The sequence below is a fragment of the Rhinopithecus bieti genome, unplaced genomic scaffold (assembly GCF_001698545.2).
Source record: "Rhinopithecus bieti isolate Rb0 unplaced genomic scaffold, ASM169854v2 scaffold_12928, whole genome shotgun sequence".
Lineage (NCBI taxonomy): Eukaryota > Metazoa > Chordata > Mammalia > Primates > Cercopithecidae > Rhinopithecus > Rhinopithecus bieti.
Genome location: NW_016807614.1, coordinates 600533 through 624958, shown reverse-complemented (window position 1 = coordinate 624958; position 24426 = coordinate 600533). Strand labels below are relative to the sequence as shown.

At 43.5% G+C, this 24426-nt stretch overlaps 1 protein-coding gene across 1 annotated transcript in view; it reads right to left on the bottom strand.

The window, feature by feature from the left end:
* TEX2 (testis expressed 2) overlaps window positions 1-21559 on the bottom strand; it is an 85571-nt gene extending 64012 nt beyond the window's left edge. Inside the window, 2 exon segments of the mRNA XM_017882859.1 lie at window positions 7527-9195; window positions 21416-21559. Of these exon segments, the coding sequence (XP_017738348.1) occupies window positions 7527-9170 (1644 nt within the window). The 5' untranslated portion in view covers window positions 9171-9195; window positions 21416-21559.
* Between the last annotated feature and the right edge of the window lie 2867 nt (window positions 21560-24426).

Below are 24426 nucleotides of genomic sequence, written 5' to 3'. Positions count from 1 at the left end.
AAAAAAAAAAAAAAAAAAAAAAAAACCATACATAAAAACTCAGGTAACTCATTATAAGGGCAGGATATTTTCAGTAAAGTATAATGTAGAAAGAAATGCACTCACATTTCTTGTCCTTATTCTACCGAGGGTTATGAGAGACCAACACAAAAAGCAATCCAAGGCTCTTTGGGCTGCACGTACTGGCCGTTTTCGCCTAAAGACTTGCTTACTCTAATTTCTTGAAAGAATTTCATGAAATTGAGATTAAATTTACAAACTGGAATTTCTTCGCAAAATTGATCATGTCCTCCCCCCAAAGTTATTCTTTTATATATCAAAACCAAAGCCTACATTCAGGGAACCTAATTATTTTTAAAAACTATCCCTCTTATTAAATATCTACATGTGACACAACCTAAAGAAAAAAATGTTCTCCAAAATTCATTTCTATTAGTTTCTGCAATGGCCTAAATATAATTTTAGTCAAACTTGCAGTCCGTATCTTTAAAAAAGAGACGGATTATCACTCTGGAAACCAATATGCTGCTGCTGGTTTATAAATCTGAGATAAAGAATTTGCTCAAGAATATAATTCAAAATTGCATCTGAGCCATATACTCAAACATAAATCCAAGACCTTTATGAAATCTTCAGGAAGCTTTTCATTAAAAACATGTACAAAGTTAGTGTGCAGCAGGAATGGCTCTGAATTAAAAATAATCCTGGCCAAGGGACCATCCGATTTGGCTAAGCAAACATGCCAAGTGTAGTATGCTGACTCTAAATGCCTCATTTTCCCCATGCTCAAACCCACCCTTTCCCAAGGTCCCCAGCTTAGGGCATCTAGCCAGTCACCCAACATAAGAATTCCAGAAGGCTACCACACAGGGGGTGTCACTACAGGGATGCTCTTGGTCTGTGGCACACATGAGGCTCTCTACCTTGAGTTAACTTGCCCAGCCCACCATGCTCTAAGTCCTGTGAGCTTCTTCTCACATTTTGGTATTGGCCTTTGGTTTCACGCATTCACATGCCACTTCCTGTCGAATGCCTGTGGCAACCTTTCTCCTATTTGCTGCTTCTCATCATCTCATCAGCTATGAACTCCAACATATTAAGAACAGCTTTGGAAGAGGTCCTAAGAGTTCTTCTGTGGACTTTGTGACAGCTCTTTGGCCACATAGAGGTCTTACTTTTTTTTTTTTTTTTTCAGATGGAGTTTCGCTCTTGTTGCCCAGGCAATAAGAGTGTAGTGGTGCGATCTCAGCTCACTGCAACCTCCACCTTCCAGGTTCAAGCAATTCTCCTGCCTCAGCCTCCCAAGTAGCTAGGATTACAGGCGCCCGCCACCACGCTCAGCTAATTTTGTATTTTTAGTACAGATGGGGGGGTTCCACCATGTTGGCCAGGCTGGTCTTGAACTCCTGACCTCAGGTGATCCACCCACCTCGGCCTCCTAAAGTGCTGGGATTACAGGTGTGAGCCACTATACCCAGCCTCTTTTTTACTTATATTCCAGACAGTACAGCTGCTGATCAGCTGGGTTCAGAGGGGGAGACGGTGGAGTACCATAGGGCCTAGACAACAACACAACAGTCTTTGAGATTAGCTACTACTTGGCTGCAAATTGGTCTTTTTGGTTTATCATCCCATAAATGCATCACTGCTGCAGCATCATATATAAATACATATGTCTGCAGTGAGGACAGAATAAAAAATTGCCCTGAAAAAGTACACAAAAGCTTTCCTTTTCTCCAGTCTTTCCTCATCATGTGAAGTTACACAGAAGAAAAACTGCAATGCTCCTTGAACTGTTCATGGAACCAGTAAAGCAGCAAGACTCTCAGTCCAGTCTGGCTGCAAGCAGTTCCTGGACCCATCAGTGAGAACTTACATGGCTCAGAGGTTCAAAACCACATGGTCTCCTAAAACAGTCCCTGAGCACCCAGTTCCCGGCCTGACTGGTTCACGGCTCATACATGGAGTCCACTTAGGGCACAAAGTATATGGGATCTCGGTCCTGGGCTGGGCCTGTCTTAGAGATCTTGATCGCAGGAAGGTATTATAGTCTCCCATATTGGTGAGCCTTTTCTTCTGTTGTTTTTTTTTTCTGTTTTTTGTTTTCGTTTTTGAGACGGAGTCTCGCTCTGTTGCCCAGACTGGAGTGCAGTGGCACGATCTCGGCTCACTGCAAGTTCCGCCTCCCGGGATCACACCACTCTCCTGCCTCAGCCTCCCAAGTAGCTGGGACTACAGGCGCCCACCACCACGCCCGGCTAACTTTTTGTATTTTTAGTAGAGACGGGGTTTCACCGTGTTAGCCAGGATGCTCTCGATCTCCTGATCTCGTGATCCGCCCGTCTCGGCCTCCCAAAGTGCTGGGATTACAGGCGTGAGCCACTGCACCCGGCCTTAGTGCGCTTTTTAAAAAGGCTTCCATACCTTCCCTCAAGAACTGCATCATCCTCTGTAAACACCAACTAAATTGGATCAGATGTACACAAAATAATTCAAACCAGCTCACTTATCCCCTGAAATCAAACTATTTTAAAGAAGTGGCTCTTTTGGCTTGCCCTAGAAACAGGTTCACAGGCCTGTTTCATAAAGAAACCAAGGCCTATCTCCTGCATCACTTTAAAGCCATCAACCTGGAGGCAGAGTGGAAATCTAGAACTCATCACTGCCCATTTCTCCAATCCTCCACTTAGTGTTTGCCTTTTTTTTTTGGAGACGGAATCTCACTCTATAGCCCAGGCTGGAGGGCAGTGGCGCGATCACAGCTCACTGCAAGCTCTGCCTCCTGAGTTCATGCCATTCTCCTGTCTCAGCGAGTAGCTGGGACTACAGGCACCCGCCACCATGCCCGGCTAAATTTTTCTATTTTTAGTGGAGACAGGGTTTCACTGTGTTAGCCAGGATGGTCTCGATCTCTTGACCTCGTAATCCGCCCGCCTCGGCCTCCCAAAGTGCAGGGATTACAGGTGTGAGCCACCGCGCCTGGCCAGGATTTGCCTTTCTACTACTCCCTTTGCATTCAGGTGGGCAGCACTGCGTGAGCACTGGTGACAGGAGAGCAGACTTGTCACCAGTCGATTTCTAAGCAACAAATGTCAAGCTTCAAATCCTGTTAAAGATGGACTGTCTTGGCTTGTCCATTTTCAGAAAAAAAGCCTAGGAAAAGCTTTACTGGCTTTTTTTTTTTTTTTTTTTGAGACAGGGTCACACTCTATTGCCCAGGCTGGGGTATAGTGGCGTGATCACATCTCAATGCAGCCTTGACCCCCTGAGATCAAGCGATCTTCCTGCCTCAGCCTCTCAAGTGGCTGGGACTGCAGGCTGCACCACTACACCTGGCTTTTTAAACAAAACTTTTATAGAGATGGTAGTCCCACTACGTTGCCCAGGCTGGTCTTGAACTCCCGGCTTCAAGCAATCCGCCTGCCTTGGCCTTCCAAAGTGCTGGGATTATAGGGATGAGCCACCACGCCCAGTCAAAAGCTTTACTTTTTAGTCATTATTTTCATTTTCTTAAAAGATCACACTCCTATCAAACCCTAACTTTTTTTTAAAGCAAGTATCAAGGATTTATTTTATTTTTTTAGAGACAGAGTCTCATTCTGTCACCCAGGCTGGAGTACAGTGGTGATATCATGGCTCACTGCAACTTCAAACTCCTGGACTCAAGTGATCCTCCCACCTCAGCCTCCTGAGTAGCTGGGACCACATGCATGCACCACCATACCTGACTAATTATTTTAAATTTTTTGTAGAGATGGGATCTTGCTATATTGCCCAGGCTGGTCTCAAACTCCTGGTTTCCGGTGATCCTTCTGCCTCAGCCTCCCAAAGCTCTGGGATTACAGGTGTGGGCCACTGTGCCCAGCCAGGAATTTATTTTAAAAAGCAATGTCACCAGGAGATGACAGGGTCAAAACCAATTCACTGCTTAAATTTTCTGATAAAGTCTCACTCCTTCATTCATCTACCCATTCATTCAGCCAACAATTACCTATCACATACCTAATACATGGCAGATGCTGAGGATACAAGATGAACAAGATAGACACGGCCTATGCATTCATGAAGCTTATGGCATACTAGGGAAGACAGGTAACAATCAACTTGGGTCCTAAAGTTAATGTCAATGCTGCTAAATATTTTAAAGTGCCATAGTTTAAAAATGGTTCCCAAGAGTATATTCTCCCATTCAGTAAAATTAACTAAGTCCGAAGAACATTTGCATTTGAAATTAGCTTGTAACAGACAGCACACCCTTCTAATTCAGAGTAGTGTCCCTTTTCTAAATAGAGAACGCATTCAGCCCAGTTTCTAAAAACAACACTGCGTATCCAACAAGACTTCAGGCTAAAATATACTTTCCCTCTTTAGTAATGAAACCATTCTAAACAAGTTAAGGCTAAGAATGAAAAAAGAATTACCAAAGTGATCAGAGTTGTCCAAACAGCAATCAGGAAGAATAAATGCTCAGTCTACGACAATTTGCTTGGATTAGGGGTGTCAGTCTACGAAAGCATTAAAGTACTTGTTCTCTACAAGGAAAATGCAAATACATTTACCCCAGCCACTGTGGGCAAAACACCTTCCTTAAAAGAAAACACTGTCCTACATGGCTCCACCACTCACTAGCTGTGTGACCTTGGGCAGTAACTTAACTTCCATGGGCCTCCATCTGCATGAGCACATATACGTACGCTAACTGAATAGGGCTGTGATGAGGATTGAATAAGATAATACACCCAACACTTAGCCCATTGCAGTACTCAGTATCACAGTGTTGCCTTTATTCTTCCAGTGATTGGATCAAAGCAACCAGGCCGTGCCGTAACATTAAAATCCCATTCCATCAGCACCCTGTGTAGTTAGTAAACTCTTGATATATTGCAGTGATTGGACTGACACTAAAGAATTTACATGTGAGAGGAGGGTAGGAAAAAAACACTAAAGATTGACTGGATTAAAATTAAAGTCTTCCTAAGACAAGTCAGTGCTCAAACCAGTTTAAACTGAATGCCACAGTCAGTCATTAGGTACTGGAGTTAGTATAAGTGCAATTTTTCCTTACTAAAGTTAGCACTAACTCGGAGAGCATGTACTTCAGGTAGTCACAGCACCACCCTATCAAAAAAAGCTTAGTAACCACGCATGAGTCATTTTTGCTCCACTTCATTTATTATTGCTAAGCTTAAGGGTGTCACATCCACAAGACTCAACATCAGCTTCTCTCAAAGAAGAAAGTGTCATAACATATTGCCATGTGAAAGAAAGAAAAAAGGTCAGACTGCAAAATATATGATCCTATTAAATCAAAACAAAAAGAGTGGGTGAGTATGCATGTATGTGGTGTATATCTTCATATATGCAGAAATTTTTAAAACCCAAAAAACTAGGATATATACCAAATCATTAACTGTAATTCCCTTCCACTAGTGTGATCAAAACTATCTATTTTTTTCTTTGGGTTTCCTGTGTTTTTAAAACATTAACCATGTATTTTCTTTGAACAAGGAAAAAAGTCAATGAAATTTAAAAACAAATATTATTTTGGATCCTAAAAGAGTTCTCCCCAACCCCTGGCTTTTTTTTTCCCCCAATAAAGAGACATCATGCTGCCATTTTTAGAGCATTCTCACTTAAATAGATGGGAGAATAATACCTTTAATTTAACCAAGAAGCCAAACAAGCTTTGAACTTGAAAAGCTAAAGATTAAAACCAATAATTAAAGTTCAAAATTGCTCCGGGGAAACCAAGTTCTCCTTTTCATACATCTCCTATAACACAAGGGATTCTCTAGGCAGGTCTAGGCATGAACTTTCCGCAGAGGTGTCATGGGAAAAGCAGGAAGAGCACACACGAAGTCTCCAAATCCTACCTCTATTACTTTTATTATTATTGTTATTATTATTATTATTATTTTTGAGACAGAGTCTCACTCTGTCACCCAGGCTGGAGTGCAGTGGCGAAATCTCAGCTCACTGCAGCCTCAGCCCCAGGCTCAAGCAATTCTCCTGCCTCAGCCTCCCAAGTAGTTGGGATTACAGGTGCATGCCACCAAGCCCAGCTAATTTTTGTATTTTTAGTAGAGACATGGCTTCACCATGATGGCCAGGCTGGTCTTGAACTCCTGACCTCAAGTGATCCGCCTGCCTCAGCCTCCAAAAGTGCTGGAATTATAGGCGTGAGCCACCGCGCCCGGCCTCTATTACTTATTAAGTACCAAGAAACCTTGGACAATGACCACCTCTCTCAGAGCCTGAATCTCCTCATGTGTAAAATTGCAAGCATCAAACCCCTAGATGGTTGTGAAGCTGAATTAGATAACTGTTATAAAGCAGTGATCTCTAAACTTTTCTGGCTCTCTACCTTATCTCTAAAAACATATACAGTCAGCCCTCTGTATCCATGGATTCAATCAACCTTGGATTGAAAATGAAACAAAAAAATAAAATAAAATAAAATAATAATCCAACAGTAAAAAAGATACAAATTTTAAAATACAGTATAATAACCATTCACATTATATTAGGTATTATAAGTAATCCAGAGATGATTTAAAAGTATACAGGAGAATGAACATAGGTTATATATTAATATAAATACTATGCCATTTTATATAAGGGACTTATACATTCATGGAGTTTGGTATCCTTGGAGGGTCCTGAAACCAATGCCCCCTTGGATACTGTACATAAATGTGTGCGTGCATGTAACTTACAAACTATATAAGCTCTAATTGTGTACTTTTATAGTGTGTATACACATAACCAGAAATTTTAATATGCAAAATAATAATAATAAATAGAAGTTCTAGGCTGGACGCAGTGGCTCATACCTGTAATCCCAGCACTTTGGAGGGCTGAAGCAGGAGGATCACTTGAGCCCAGAAGTTTGAGACCAGCCTGGGCAACATAGTGAGACTCCGTCTCAATTGATAGATTAGACAACTAGATGAACGTTTTCACACTTTCTTCCTGCTTTCCAATGAATTGTCCCAGGTACCCCTTAGGAGGTCCAAAAGCCTGACATCTGATATGCAGTGAAAGGAGACATCTCTTTCTCCATCCCATTCCCCACTGTGCAGAGGAAGGAGCGCTAGCAAGGGCCGACAGCTGACATTAATTTGCCTTCTCTTCTTCCTTCCCTCCTCTTGCAATTCAGAGTATTTAACCCTTCTTCAAGGTCTCAAGAATAGTGAACCCTAACAGATTCAGCCATTACAAATGCTCAGCAAGTAGCACATTCCAAGCAAGTTTAGAGACAGACCAGAACAGGAACTGATGTAAACACTACTCTCCAGAGTCACAGAGATCTTTCAGCAACTACTCTGTGAATCTGCAAAGCTTGGGTTAGAATGAGGTTTACCAGATCAGTCGGTTGGGTGCCTGGAGACTGAAGTGGCCCCCAGGTCTTAAAAAGCATGGCTTGTACAAAAATCTTTAACAGCTAACCAAAAAACAAGTCAGATCTAAAATACAGCTGTATGTGAGAAGTGTGTGTACTAGCCAGCTCCCGGGGAGGCGCTTACCTTCAGTATTTCAGGTTCTTTGATATCCAGAGATCTTGTGTTCCAGTGTCGCAGATTTTTATGTAACTTGTGATATTTATGAGCACTTGGTGGTGTAAAAAACCAAATCACGCAAACCGCAGTCATGAATCCAAGGCCAATTCCCAGAAAGAGTCCACTCACATAGTCGGGGAGAGGGAGGATGAGGTACACATAGACACACATTATAAAGAAGCCCAACGTCTTCACTGGCAATTCCGGGTGCTGCACAGCTGAGTCCACCTCGTCCTCGCTGTCAAGGACCACACCATCTTCCGCAAGCACCTCTGGCTTGAGAGGAACATCTGGGGGCTTATCAACTTTACTCTCCCCCTCCATTTCCAAATCGAAGTCCTCAGTGTACAGTTCACAAAACTCTTCATCTTCTTTGCTCACTAAGGCAGACAAAGAACATTTCTCCAGAACTAGAGAACTTGTCTTCAGGCCTAAATCCTTCAGACTGCTTCCCTGGGAACTTTTCAGTTCCATCTCTCTTGCGGGCTCATCAGTGGACTTTGGGTGGTCACTTTTGGGGATGTTGGAATCACTTCCGTAGCCATCCCCCTCAGAATCACACTCCTCCTCCTTGATGCTGTAGTTGTTATTGCTTTCCAAGTGCCCGTTCAAGCTGGACAGATTGGAGAGTTCTGAAGCACTTGAAGATAAGGCTTTGGGCCTATGGCTGCCACTTTCTTCCCCTATAATTTTACTAAGGAGCTGAAAAGGCTCATAGATGACTTCTGAAAGGCGTCGTTTAGTATCTTCAATTTTAGCCTCCATTTCGGGCACTTTAAAAAAGGAACGAGTATCAGAGGGAGAAGTCAGTGGGGAAGAAGGTGCAGTTTTGGAATCTCCACCTGTGTTTCGGGGCTGTGTGAACTGCTTGAACAGGTGTAAGTTTAGTTTGGAATCAGGTGGCTTATAGGACACTGTATCCGACTCCTGCCGGGAAGTGTCCGTGGACAGAGACTTGACTAATGTCTTCATCAAGTGCCTGTGCCTTGGGGGGTGTGGGGATTCTTTTGGCTCCACCTCGGTCGACAGGGACTTCACAAGGCTCATGAAGGGTTTTGCACTGGAAAGGGTGGAGGTTGAGGCACTGGATGAGAGGATGGGAGACTTAGAAGGAGAGGACAATGGGGAGGAGGAACTGGTTTTCTGCTCAGAAAGGGATGACACACTGGGAGAGCTAGCTAAGGGTCCCAACAAAGACGACCCTGGGGACAGAGCCAATGGCACTGTACTTAATACTTGTGCTGCTGGAAGAGGGGACTCCAACAGCTTTACAGTGTTCTTGGAGATGGGCAAAATGGCAGGGGCCTGGGACACAGACAGTCCATCTGCCAGAACAGGCGAGGCAGCAGGGCCGGCGGGGTCATGGCCAACCTGGGGTTCAAGATAGAGGTCTTCCTTGGCTTCCAGCCCTGTTACAATGCTTTGGTCATCCAGCCCCTCCTCAAACCACTCCCTGAACTCCTCCTCCTCTTCCTCCTCCTCCTCGCCGGATGCCGAGAAGTGAATGGCGATGGTATCTCGGGACACGGACCTCTGCACGTGCACTTTAGGGGCTGATGGTTTTGGCATGTCAGTGGTTTTCTCGGCATGGCGACCATTCAGACTTGTCATTGCCGGCTTCACAAGGGCTCAGGCTCTGTGAAAACAGTGAGAAAGCCAGAAGTCAGAGAGCAGTTTCTCCACAGGAGACACTGTCATGTGTAGATAGGAGCCCAGATGAAGCTGTTTAAGTGGTGATTATGCTTTTACTTGGCAGATGTCCACCGGTTTTCACTTCAATGGGTTTAATGGTTTAATTTTCACTAAATTCCAGTTAGGCACTCTTTTACGAGCAAACTACATAACCAATGTTATAAATGCCATACAATCTGTCTTACTTCACAATACCTGAGTAATCGTTTCCTCCCTTTTAACTGGTTAATTTTTACCAACAATTCTCTATCTTAAGCCTTGAAATACCTGAACAATATGATGTTACCAGCATTGCTTCAGAAGTCCAATAGGATAAAATGTAGCATCCTGTTGAGTTTGAGGATCTTGGAAGAAAAATTTCACTAGGGGTCTTCTAGCAGTAACAAGCTAACCCAGGAGGGGTATTGCTTTCACTGCAATTTTCACAGCAATCCTAACAATTATTTGGCTTGCATCTCCCAACTTCCTGCTATGGCAAATAAGTAGCAAAGTATCCAAATGTGGAAATCTGTAAACTAATTGCCATGACCTGTTGGCCTCCTCAAATGGTAGGTACCATAAGACCAGAGTATTTAGGCAGCCATGAAGACATGGCCACATTCTGAGGCTTCAGGATAAAGCAAACATATTTTAAACTGAATGCAAGATTCCCGTGTCAGGAAAATGAAGTATCACTGCTGTAACCCACCACCAACCAAGAACTCTACCAAGGACCCTGGTGAGAGACATGGAAGCTATGCTTTCTGCCCTTCTGGAGCTTAATAGCTGATTGGCCTTTCTGGAGCTTAGCTGGAACAAAGTCAGACACCTGAAAAGCTGGGCAGCAAAATGAGATGCCATGCCCACCTTGTGACATGGTACATTCCAACTCTCTTTATTCATTTATGGCCCATTTACTGGGCACGAGCCCTAATTACATAAAAATTAAGACCACACCTGGACAGAGACACGTAAAAAGAGCCAAGACACAGGGCACACTTCAGGAGTTCTGAGGAGGATGACACCTGTGTGGGAGGTGGGACACCCAACAGGTCTTTGGAACTGATGGGTGAGTTGTAGTGGGATGAGCATGATTAGGCAGAGGGAAGGGACAAGGGCATGAGGATGGCAAAGGGCATGGTGTGTGCAGCCACCTGGCTCTATCCTGTTTCCAGGACACAGGGTGGATGTGGGCAGCAGTGGGAGGCCACTGAGACAAGCGGGGCATCGTGGGGCAGTGGAAAGAGCATCCAGCTTGGACCCAGGACATAGGATCTCCAGTACTTGTCTTTCTAAGCTGACTCTGTGGGACGTTCAACAAGCCAGGGCCTCTCGATGTCCCAGTATCTTCGTCTGTAAAATGGAGCTAGATCTACAGTCCTTTCCAAATTTAAAACCCTACATGTTTATGTTTACAGGTGACTGTATCCAACCCAACACAACACACTTACAAGTAATCTACTGCAATCAACATTATGTGCCTTATTTCTTTAATTTGAAAAGCTCCTAATTTAAGCCTTCTGCTAAATATTCAGGTTCAAAATGCTGGCAACAGATACTACCAACAAAAGAAATCATAAAACGGGTAGGGGAATAGGGGGGGTTTGGGAAACAGTGATCCTGGATCACTAGAAGGAGGAAATATTCCAAGGATGACAAGAATTACATTCAAGGGTCCAGGTGCAACATGGACTCAAGCTGAAACTACACATTTTCAGTATCAAATATTTGAGAGAAGTTACTCATAGAAACATTCATACATAGTTTTGTCCAGGCTCATTTGTGACCCTCAGGCTTTCCTATCCTGAATCCAGGAAAACGGAATGAACTCTATCCACCAACAAAGCAATTTAAATCCAGGAACTGGCAGCAGCCAGAAAAACACAGTCTTGGGTGCAGGACAATCCTTCCCTGTTATCTTAAGCTAAGGAGTTTGTAGGCTTAGTAAGAAGAAAATACCAGAAGCAACATATGTTTTCATTTAACTATCACCTAGTTTTATAAGGGCAATTTAAAAGAAAATTATGGAGGTAATTTAAAAGAAAGTTTGGTATTTGATAATTCTCGGTGGGCTGAAAAACAAACTCATTTAAATTGCTTTCATAACATAAAAGGATGGTATATAACGCGCTGCTGTTCTGAGGCTGCTTCACCCGCAGCAGTGGCTGTAAATGAAGGTAACTGCGGGCATAAGCCCAAGTACAAAGGGCATGATTTTGAGGTTGAACAGAGTGAGTTGGTCCTTCAGGAACCAGGGCAAGAGTGGAGAGGCCCGTCTGCAGTTGAGGGTAAGAAGACCTGGGAATCCAAGGGCAAAGTCAGGCCTAGTCTAGCGCCAAAGGGTGAAAACAGCAGTGTGTTCAGAAGCCTGCGGTCTCAGCAGTCAGGCCAGGTCCCAGGGAACAAAAAGCTGGCACCTGCTCAGGAAGCAGTTATTTTTTGTGTGGATGTCACCAGGGCCCTGCTTGCCTAATCCTCCACACATTTGGGCCCCCTGACTGGCCAGGTAAAGCGACCTCTGATCAGACTGGGCCGACAGAGCCAAAGGTGGGCCCCAGGGAGCGCTGGGTGTCAGGTGGCCAGATGGGGGCAGGCTCTGGCTCACTGTTGTTATTATCCTCCAGGGCTCACTCAGACAGTGGCCTCAGAGGTTCATAGTAAATGCTCCTAAACCCACACTGACCAAAGCCTGGCTCCACTTCTGTAGATTTTTACTAAAATAAGCCACACAAGGTCAAAGCATTACTACTGCTCTTTAAATACAAGAAAATGTCCAGGCTTCTGTTTGCTCATCTGCAAAATGAGGGGATCAGGCTAGATAAACAAAGGCTGCTTCCAGGCCCCATACTGCTGAGTAATTGAGTGTACTAGAACCAGAGGCCGTGGTTTGGGCTCTAGACAACCTATCAAGTGGTCAGTGTCTCTGCCTCCTCCTGGGGACCACTCCAAGCTTCCTTTTCTCTCTGTCCTCCCAATGGCTGGCTGCTAAGGCCAACTGAGCCGACCGTCCCACAGCCACAGCCATGCAGGACAGCCGAGGCCAAGAGGAAGGACCTGACTGAGCCCAGGAAGACTACATGGTTTGTCCAAAGGCACAGCACTGACAACTTGGGCTTCCTGACACTGAGGCCTGATGCTCTTCTGCTGCGGCAGGGTGCCTTCTCAAACATGTCATACACGCTCTTTATTCCTGCTTTGTCCCAGCCTTTGTACCTGCCCTCTGTGCTCCGTCATGGACAGCTCGCTTACAAGCTAAGACCTCAGTTCTCAACCAGCAGCATGTGACTGGTCGCATTGAGAAATGAAAGGTCTCATTATCCATCTGACAATCTGGTACCATATAAAATGGCTAGCCTCCTGCCCTCTACTCCTGAAACTCAATTATACCCAGGCTCAAAAAAAGAGACAAGCTTCTCTCCAGCCCTCAGGAACTGAAAGGCCAAAAAAGAAAGCTTCCTTCTCAACAGTCTCTTTTTCCCATAGTTCCAGCAGACTACAAAGCCCTTGGGTTTTAACACTGACCCCTCATGCCTTGTGATGGGAAGGGGGGCTGTAGCTCATGTTGTCGACAGGCTCCCATAGGTATCATTTCCTGCTGGAGAGGTGTTTAAGCAAAAGTCTGACATGATCAAAGTGGTACGCAAAATTAATCACGTCCCGTCCCAGAATGGATGAGAGCGGCGGAGGCAACATGGAAAAACAGGACTGGAGTCTGGTGTCTGGGAAGGCAGGCTCCATTATCAGGCCCACAATTCTGCTGAACACAACTAACAATGAATACATTGAAAAAAAAATTTCTGAACGGCTGGGCACGGTGGCTCACGCCTGTAATTCTAGCTATTAGGGAGGCTGAGGCATAAGAACTGCTTGAACCCATGAAGCAGAGGTTTCAGTGAGCTGAGATTGTGGCACTGCACCCCAGCTTGGGTGACAGAGTAAAACTCTGTCTCAAGGAAAAAAAAAAGATGTCTGTGAGGCTTTGAAGCTTCAAGAACTGAGCAAGGAGTAACAGTGCAGAAACTAAAGAAAACAGGAACCCCAAGGGATGAGCTCTAGAGAAGCCACCTTGCCCTCAAGCACAGCCCAGCCTGGCGAAGGACACTTTCACTTTTTTTTCTTTTTAAAGACAGACTCTGGCTCTGTCACCCAGGCTGGAGTGCAGTGGCACAATCTCGGCTCATTGCAACCTCCGCCTCACGGGTTCAAGTGATTCTCCTGCCTCTGGCTCCCAAGTAGCTGGGACTATAGGCGCCCGCCACCACACCTGGCTAATTTTTGTATTTTTAGTAGAAATGGGGTTTCACCGTATTGGCCAGGCTGGTCTTGAACTCCTGACCTTGTGATCCACCCATCTTGGCCTCCCAAAGTGCTGGGATTACAGGCATGAGCCACCACACCTGGCGGCCTTTCACTTTAACAGCCTCCTGAGCAGAAGTCAACATCCAGGGCTGGCCAGCGTGGAACACCAACTGGAGACTCTTCCTCAAGGAGCCAGGACTCCAAAGGACTACAACTACCTGGTAACAGCTGAACCAGAAGCAAACCAGGCCTCACTTAGACTGGAGGCCTAGGTTTGCTTCCTCTGAAAGAACCAGGGAATCTCAACCATGAGCTTTCAAGGTGGTCTTCGACCAGAAATATCTCCAGAGACCTGGCAGAAGAAATTATCTCCCCACAAAAGCAAAGCACTTTCATCTGAAGCCTCAAGTTATTCCTAGAAATATTTTCTCAAATACAAAGAATGGTAAGAACATAACCAAAGGTAACCAAGCAGGTGAGGAAACAAGAATAAGGACCAGCAGAAATAGAACATGACAGAAAAATAAGGACTTCGGATAATGGAATTATCAGGCATAGACTTGTTTTTACAAGTATGCATCAAGATGAGTTTAAAATATCTACAGGGAGGCCAGGCATGGTGGCTCACGCCTGTAATCCCAGCACTTTGGGAGGCTGAGGTGGGTGGATCTCCTGAGGTCAGGAGTTCGAGACCAGCCTGGCCAACATGGCAAAACCTCATCTCTACTAAAAATACAAAAATTAGCTTGGCGTGGTGGCACATGCCTGTAATTCAAGCTACTCAGGAGGCTGAGGCACAAGAATCACTTGAAACCGGGAAAAGGAGGTTGCGGTAAACTGAGATTGGGCCACTGCACTGCAGCCTGGGCAATAGAGTGAGACTCTGTCTCTAACATAACGTAACATAACATAACATAACATAACATAACATAACATAAAATATCTATAGGGAGAATCACAGGCAAGCAGACCAGTTTTAAGGCTATTCTGGCAGCCTAAGCATGAGGTAAGAAATGCCTAACCTAGAGGAGTGGATGTGGAGCTGGCAAGAAAAGGCAGATGGAAAGAGAAGGAAAAGAATGAAACAATAGGACCAGATGGAAGGTTGGAAAGGAAAAGAAAACATGAGGAACAGTCTAAATTGACTTAAGTCACTAAAGAGATAAGTCTAGTTCCCGTGAAGGCAGGCAGGGGAGATAAGGGACGTGGTATGCAGGTAATGCTCCTCCCCTCCCCCACTCAGAGATGTCCACATCCTAGTCCCTAAAACCTGTGAATCTGATACTTTCCATGGCAACAGAGATTTTACAGATATGATTGAGATGGAAAGATTATCCTGGATTGCCTGGGTGGGCCCAATGTAATCACAAGTGCCCTTAAAAGATAAGAGGAAGGCAGAAACTCAGAGAAGGCGATGTGAAACAGAAGCAGACATCAAAATAATGAGAGGAAAGAGCATGAGCCAAGGAATGCGGGTGGCCTATGGAGGGGAAGAAAATATCTGCAAATCATTTATCTGATAAGGGGTTAATATCCAAAAACTATAAAGAACTCGAATAACAACTTGACACCTTATACAAAAACTAACTCAAGACGGATTACAGACTTAAATGGAAAACCCCAAAACTATAAAAACCCTAGAAGAAAATCTAGGCAATACCATTCATGACATAGGCACAGACAAAGATTTCATGATGAAAACATCAAAAGCAATTGCAACAAAAACAAAAACTGACAAATGGAATCTAATTAAACTAAAGAGCTTCTGCACAGCAAAAGAAACTATCATCAGAGTGAACAGGCAACCTACAGAATGGGAGAAAATTTTTGTAATCTATCCATCTGACAAAGGTCTAATATCCAGAATCTACAAGGAACTTAGACAAATGTACAAGAAAAAAAACCCCATTAAAAAATGGGCAAAGGACATGAACAGACACTTCTCAAAGGACATTTATGCAGCCAAAAAACATGAAAAAAAGCTAAACACCATTGATCATTAGAGAAATGCAAATCAAAACCACAATGAGATACCATCTCACACCAGTCAGATGGCAATTACTAAAAAGTCGAGAGAAAACAGATGCTGGTGAGACTGTGGAGAACTAGGAACACTTATACACTGTTGGTGGGAATATAAATTAGTTCAACCACTGTGGAAGATAGTGTGGCAATTTCTCAAAGACCTAGAACCAGAAATACCAGTTGACCCAGCAATGCCATTACTAGGTATATACCCAAAGGAATATAAATCATTCTCTTATAAAGATACATGCACACAAATGTTCACTGCAGCATTATTCACAATAGCAAAGACATAGAATCAACCCAAATGCCCATCAATGATAGACTGGACTAAAAAAAATGCAGCACACGTACACCATGGAATACTATGCAGCCATCAAAGGAAATGAGATCATGTCCTTTGCAGGGACATGGATGGAGCTGGAAGCCACTATCCTCAGCAAACACAGGAACAGAAAACAAAACACCGCATGCTCTTACTTATAAGTAGGACCTGAACAATGAGAACACATGGACACAGAGAAAGGAATAACACACATTGGGGCCTGTCAGGGGCAGGGGCAGGGGACAGGGGTGGGAAGAGGGAGAGCATCAGGATAAATAGCTAATGCATGTGGGGGTTAACACCTAGGTTGATAGGTGCAGCAAACCAGCATGGCACACATTTATCTATGTTTGTTAACATAGGTACGTCCTGCACACGTATCCTGGAACTTAAAATTAAATTACATTTTTTTAAAAATGGGCAAAGGACTTGAAGAGACAATTCTCCAAAAAGACATACAAATGGCCAACATGCACATGCACAGATGCTCCACATCACTAGTTATTAGGAAAATGCAATTAAAACCACAATGAGATATCACCCCACATCCAATAGGATGGCTACAATTAAAAAAGAAGAAGAAAAGAAGTGTTGGCAAGGTTGTACAGAAATTAGAGCATTTGTGCACTATTGACAAGACTGTAAAATGGTACAACTGGTATGGAAGTTTCTCAAAAAGTTAAAAATAGAACTACCATATAATCCTCCAATCCCACTTCTGGGTATATTTAAAGGTGTCAAGTTGTTTGTTATATATCCAAAAGAATTGAAAGCAGTGTCTCAAAAAGATATTTGCACACCCATGTTCACGTGGCATTTTGGACAATAGCCAAGAGGTAGATGCCACCCAAGTGTCCACTGACAGATGAATGGACAAACACAAGGGAGTATTATTCGCCTTAAAAGGAAGGAAATCCTGTCACATGCTACTACATGGATGAACCTTGAGGACATTAGGCTAAGTGAAATAAGCTGACTAGTCACATAAAGACAAATACTGTATGATTCCACTTACAAGAGGTATCTGAAGTAGCCAAATTCATAGAAACAGAAACTGGAATGAAGATTACCACGGGCTGGCGGAGGAGGAAATGGGGAGCTGTTGTTTAATGGATACAGAATTTCAGTTGTGTAAGATGAAAAAGTTCTGGAGATTGGTTGTACAACAATGTGAATATACTTAACACTACTGAACTTAAAAATGGTTGAAATGGTAAAATTTTGCTATATGCATTTTACCATAATTAAAAATAAAATTTGAAGGCCAGTATATGTGCAGGTTAGTTACATTTAAAAAAGCAAAAACTGGCCAGGTGCAGCGGCTCATGCCTGTAATCCCAGCACTTTGGGAGGCTGAGGTGGGCAGATCACGAGGTCAAGAGATTGAGACCATCCTGGCCAACCTGGGGAAACCCATCTCTACTAAAAATACAAAAATTAGCTGGGCGTGGTGGTGGGGGCCTGTAATCCCAGCTACTCAGGAGGCTGAGGCAGGAGATCGCTTGAATCTGGGAGTCATAGGTTGCAGTAAGCTGAGATTGCGCCACTGCACTCCAGTCTGGCAACAGAGCGAGACTCCAACTCAAAAAAAAAAAAAAAAAAGGCAAAAATTGAGGTCAAGATGGGAGGACTGCTTAAGGCTAGGAGTTTGAGACCAACCTGGTCAACACAGGAGACCCATCACTATTTTTTTTAAAATAAATAATATAAAATTTTAAAAGATTTCATTCTTCAAAACTACAAAGAAATAATACTCTGAACTACTTATGCCAACTAAAACAATTCTATTCAAAAACCTCACATTGTTCTTTAGAGTTTACACTACAGTGTGGTTAAGTTCTAAGATAACAGATGTAAATGTATTTATGCTCACATACATTTGGTGGGGAGGAGGGGCTGGTGTGGGGAGGCTATTTAGAGCCAAATGCTCTCTAAACCTTAGCCTTGATCAGGTATGTTTCCAGAAAGCAGGATGTCTCAAACTCTTCTGCTGATGGGTCCTTCCTAAGGACTCTGCCAGAATCCTCCCTTAAGGTTGCTAACCCTATGAAGAAGGTCATCTCTCCCACTAAGACTGAGAAAGCCTCTAATAAGGGCTTCTCTCTCCAGAATTTATGTAGGATTCTGTTCTACCTAGTTTACAAATGAGTAGCTGCCTTCTAACTTGAACTCATACAAAACAAAGGCCTCAAATGGGAGCCAACTGCGCTCTGTATCAGTGGAGTCAGAGTGAGCATACAAAACAGCAATGAAGTTGATTTGCTTTCTAGTCACCCAAAAGGTCATCATCATTAATTAGGCCGTGAAAACCAATCGACAATAAATCAGACTGTATAATAAAAAAATGAAGAGCCATTTCAAGACACAATATTAGCATTTATTACTTCCAAGATAATAATAACCTCACCAAATCTGGCTTTTTTTTTTTTTTTTTTTTTTTCCTTTGGTCTCATTTTCTACTAATAACTGCCCTTCCTAGCTCTACCTGTCCTTGAAACAATTCAATCCTGGGGTCTTAGAATCAGAGCCATAAAAAGAGAAGATGGTTCCTTCCAGGCCACTCAATTATCAACAACACCTGTTTGTTCATAGCAAACACACTAGGCCAAATAGTAGTGTGGCCATTAACATTATTTACTTCTAATTCATATACTAGATTAGAGGAAGTACTGGAGGAAGGAATGAGAGACAGAGTAAGGCAAGGAGAGAAGAAAGCAAATTTCATTAAAAATGGAACTAGCCTCCAGATACAGTGAGCATGGTAACACAGCATCTTTTTTTTTTTTTTTTTTTGAGATGGAGTTTCACTCTTATTGCCCAGGCTGGAGGGCAATGGCGCGATCTCAGCTCACTGCAACCTCCAGTTCCCAGGTTGAAGCAATTCTCCTGCCTCAGCCTCCAGAGTAGCTGGGATTACAAGCGCCTGCCACAACACCTGGCTAATGTTTTCTATTTTTAGTAGAGATGGGGTTTCACCATGTTGGCCAGGAGGCCAAGGCAGGTAACACAGCATCTGAAGGGGCAAGCCTGGTGTGGAGTGTGCTTCCTTTCTCGAGACCATTCCTAATCCTTCAAGGTCATTATTAACACTCTTTGTCTTTGTAAAATTCAGCCTGTTAGGCATTTGCTGCCTCTGAACAAGCTTGCATTTGGACATCTGATGTATGAGTACCATCTGCTAGCTTGGGCTATGTCAGTCAACAGTTTCAATCCAAAAGCTCCTGGCAGAGGAAAAAAGGCAAGCTGCATTCTATTGCAGAGGATGTCTTAATACCTCTTTCCTGTGCATTTTTTAATAGGAGTTGGTTTTGTAAAAAGGAGGGAAAAGGCTACAAGATTCTGTATTTTTCTGCCTTGATGCCACAGAGCAAACAGTGAATCTGGTCAAAACCAACCAGGGCAGGAAGGTCTGATTTAGCTTACAAATCTCAAGTATATCTTAATAGCTATCCCTTGATTCATTTAAATTCAATGAAGCAGCTGGGAATTGCCAGCAGCCATTCTAATCTGTTAATACTCCACCTCACAAACAAAAATCAATAATACATTGTAGATAATGAACTAGCTCTAGCCTTAGTTTCATTTAAAGAAAAGAAAAAGACAAGACTCTATCTTCAGTACGGGCAAGAAACTTCGAAATCCTTTGCAATTAGTTGTTAGGTTCCCAGGCCCCTACTCACCATCTCTTCCAACCCAGCAGGGTCCTGTACCACCACCAACACAGCACAGGGTTTAAACTAAGAAACTAGTATGTCCACTCTCTTCCACCACGGCATAGACCTTTTACCTGCCATGAAGAAAGCCCACTCTGGAAAGGGTGCCACATCCCAGAGGAAAAGGGGGTTTGAAAGCACCAACAAAAGTAGAAATTTGCTTTATAGATTGCTAGACGGTTCAAATAACAAAATCAAATTCAATTCACAATAACTCATTGAAAACCAGGTTCAGCAAAACCATACAAGGCCTGTGGAGGTTTATAAAACATAATAATGGGCCGGGTGCGGTGACTAACATCTGTAATCTCAGTACTTTGGAAGGCTGAGGCAGACAGATCAGGAGCTCAAGAGATCGAGACCATCCTGGCTAACACGGTGAAACCCCGGCTCTACTAAAAATACAAAAAGTTGGCTGGGCATGGTGGTGGGCACCTGTAGTCAAGAATGAATGACCAGTCTTGAACTCTGGTCAAGAATGAGTATTATTTTAAATTTCTGCCCATTCAATGGGCAGGGAAAAGGCATCTCAATGCTTTGATAGTCACTTCATACTTTTCCTTCATTTGCTTCTCTTCTTCTGTTAACTGGTCATTCATATTTCTTGCCCAAGGACTTTTGTTATTCACTTCTTTATCAAGGATAGTTAATACTTTGTCCATTGTGTGTGTTCCAGATATTTCCTTCCATCTCTGACTTGCCTTTTAATAGTATGGGTTTTTGCTTTTTTTTAAATATACGAAGTTTTACATTTTGAGATGTTGAAGCTCTCTATCTTTTTCTTTATGGATTCTGGGTTTTATAGCTTCCTGAGGAAGCCTTCCCATTCCATCAGCATAAAACATTTGTCTTTGAAATCTTTTTAGAAAACACTGACCACAGTGTATATAACACACATATTGCTCTGTTTCCCATACAAGGATCTAAATTTTAACTTTGGAAAAACTGACTGATATGGACAATCATTTCTCTGTATTTTCTAGCTATAATAAACTGTAAAGCAATTGAATTTATTCCTTTCAAATCATATTAGTAAATTAGACAACCTAGCTTCCATCGAGGTTGATCACTGGCCATTCAGCTTCTCCATGTGAGGAAGGTATTTCAGATTAATTCTTCAAAAACTGAGAAAACTCTTTGCGAACTCAAAAAAATTAGCCATTTCCCCCAGCCAAAAACACTACTTTTCACACAGGCATCAGCAGACTTAACCTTGATATAGGGCAGTAAATTGGCCAAGTGTAATCTTACATCAGAATTTTATTTATAGGTAAGGCATCTGAGGCCCAAAGAAGATAATTTTTTAAAAACCAGGTTTAAGATGTGTGCATGCATGTGTGCACGTGTATATGTGCATGTATGTGTGCCACATGTGTGTAGGGGAAAGAACGGGACTGAGGAAAATAGGAATTGATGGGAGAAATAAGAGAAGGCATGGTGGAAGGTTTCCCAGGGGCCCCGTGTGAGCTGGCCCATGGAGACCTGACAAAGTGCCCCGCCAAGACAAAGTAGAGAGTACATTCTAAGTGGAAGACAGAGCAGAAGAAAAGGAACAGAGGCAAGAAACCCAGAGCCATGTTTAAAACTGGCAAGGTTAAGAGATACCGGTTCCTTGGCACAGGCATGGTCCTGACCTGGCCGGCTGGGCTGGCCACCCCATGGTTCCCTGAGGAGAACCACTTGCCTATAGGCCCTGAGGGGGAACATTCCCCACTCAACTCTACCTCTGTTGTGGATCATGCCAAGAAAGGATTGCACAGTGATGAGATGATTGGGATTCAGACAATTGCTCAGTTAAGTAATCAGTCATTGAAAATACAGACCAAATGAGGCCATGAGGCAGCAGACAGAGGAGCTCCACGGAGGACCACAGCCTCAAATGGCCCTCAAATGACAGTGACGGAGCTCCCCACTTCACCTCCCTGAGCCTGGGGTTCTGCTGTAAACTGAGGGAATCTTTCTCTATTGTCTTCAAGGAATTTCCCAGAAGGCTATAAATTCTATGAGTCTATGATTCAATTTCCATGGAACAGAACATACTTAGAGTCCTACTTTTCTCTTTTGTAACAAGAGAAATTCTTGGCAACTGTTAAAGTCAAGCAAAGGAAACCAGAGTGCATGTCAGCTGACTAATGTGCCTAAGGCAATTAAGTCAAAATATTTTTCAAATAGTATTAAAACAGCTCATCTCCCATTAACAAATACTTCTAGACTTTCCCGACTTGTCTGGCTTAGCCCAGCCGTAGAAACATCCCTTATGTTTGCTGGCCATTAGGTGGAGAGTTTCCAACCTACGAGAATAAGCTGCAGATCAGCCGCACCTGCCTGTGCTCGGGCAACAGAGGACAGGCGTCAACCCGTCCTCCTCAGCAGCCCCTATCCTTCCACCACCTACTGCCAAGCAGTACAGAAGGTGACTCCGAGGCTGCTCCTGCTCTGGCTGTGAGGGGGCTGAACTCCATGGGGCTCTCTATCCCAGTGCTTCATTAGTTCTCACTCTGCACAAACATCACTCCAAGCACCACCTCTCAGCCTCACTGAGAATCTTGAGTCTCCCACCAAGTACCGTATATGTGCTTCAGGCAACCCTGTGTGGTCACTGTTGTGCCCATTCAAGTCTGAAGAACTTCGAGGATGACTAAAAGACAGAACCAAAGAAGAGACTGAATGCAGGCTGGCCCTTCACACCACTCTGCCCTAGGAAAACTAACAAAGCCCCAGGTGGACAGGACCGTCTCTGGGGCTCCTGTTCGCCAGCAACATCCACTCTATCTTGTTTCAGTATTAAGCTTCTGTCACTTTAATGCATATTAATAGATGTATTTGTCATTATTAAGGTGGAAGGCGGTTAGATCTCTGAAGGGAGGTGACAACTGAATAGGTCCTGGGGTGCAACACAATTGCATAGAAAACCTGGTTAAGAAATCAAACTCTGAAATTAAACAGACCCAGCTTTGGATTCCAGTTCCACCTCTTATCAGTGTGTCACCCCGGACAAGTTATGGCAAAAGGCCTCTTTTTCCTCACATATAATGCAGACAATAGTGCCTATCTCATAGGGGCTGCTGGGAGAATTAAGACATAACACTTAACATATGTAAGTTACTATTATCGGCATCCACAGCAGGTGTGAGTACATCTTTTTATCCATGCTGACTCGGCCTGTGGACTCACCGGCATGTTATCTGGGATCAAACAGACAGCTTGTTTCCAGCCTTCTCTAATCACCAGCACCAGACTGTTCCTGACTGTCTGACTTTAGGTTTAGTTCAGGCAGCTGTGACCATTAAGAATGACAAACACAATGACAATGTAAAAATATGTATTGTACATATACATCGTAATATAAAATGAAAAGGCAGAATTTAGGATGATGTACATCACCTAGGTAAATGAACACAACAGGATCCTAGGAGGCTTAGAAAGACTAAGTATTAATAGTTGGTGTTTCGTGGTGAAAGAGTTGTTGTTGTTTGAGTTCAGTGAAAAGCTGATTAAAAGGATCGTTTTTAAATGAGAGCTGTGGATAAGATCTGTAGTTTCATCAACCTCCTTTTTTTCTGTCCCCTCCCCATGTTGGCCACATGTTTTTGAACATTCTTACACTGTTTACCAGTAAACTGATTCTGTGTATTATTCTTCCATTTCATTACTGATCTAAATTTTAATCAACAATCCATATTTATAAGGGGTTCATAATGACATTATAAAATCAAGTCACTGCTGCAGGTGTGATAATAAGCATAGCTGACAAGCAAGAAACAAACAGTGGCTTAATTTCGATAGTCAAGGGCACTCACATTCAAGGTCAACCTCATTCTAAAGGTAGTGGAAAGTGAGACCTGGTACCAGCTCTAGTAACAGTGTCTACAGTTAGACCAATCCTGTGTCAGAAACTCCTATTATGTCACCCACAGCCAATCAGAACATTGAGTCAGCATAAAACCTTCCATACAGAATTGCAATTCCAAACAAAAGCAAGGAAACTTGATGGTTTGGGTGGCTTTTGTATTCTCTTCCCGGGTAAATGCATAGTTTCTATTAAGCCTTTTCAAATGCTGAAAATGGCCCCTGGCTCCCATGGGTTCCTTTGCAGATGACAGGAGCCCAGGTCAGCTCCACCTAGCAGACTGCTGGTGAGACAAGTGATCATCCCTAATCATTACCTTCTTAATCACAGTTCTAAAAGGGCAGAGGCATTTGGGATTGAGGGAAGGGTTAGTGTACCAGAAAATCCTAGGAAACATCTTCAACACACAAATGACCCAGCCCACCCCTATCCATCTCCAGGTTTATCATGATTGAGGAGTTTCACAACTGATGGATTGGAAGACATTTTTTTAATTCCCTAGTCATCATAAACCTATATGCACACAACCACACCCACAGCTCCCCCACCCCCAAACACACACAGACACCATGCCCCAGGGCCCACCCTGGAACTGAGATTCACTGGTGTAAAACAACTTGGACCATTAAGAATGCATTACACTTCCTTTAAAAACACACATGCGGCTGGGCGCGGTGGCTCACGCCTGTAATCCCAGCATTTTGGGAGGCCGAGGCAGGGGGATCGCAAGGTCAGGAGTTCAAGACCAGCCTGGCTAAGATGGTAAAACCCCATCTCTACTAAAAATACAAACATTAGCCGGGTGTGGTGGCAGGTGCCTGTAATCCCAGCTACTTGGGAGGCTGAGGCAGGAGAATCGCTTGAACTCGGAGGGTGGAGGTGTTATGCCCAGACCGTTTGTTCCCCAAAGAGGACCACCAGAGTCCAGAGTCAAAGCCAAGCGGCAAGGATCTTTAATGCAAGTTCGAACTTGGTCCCTCCGTT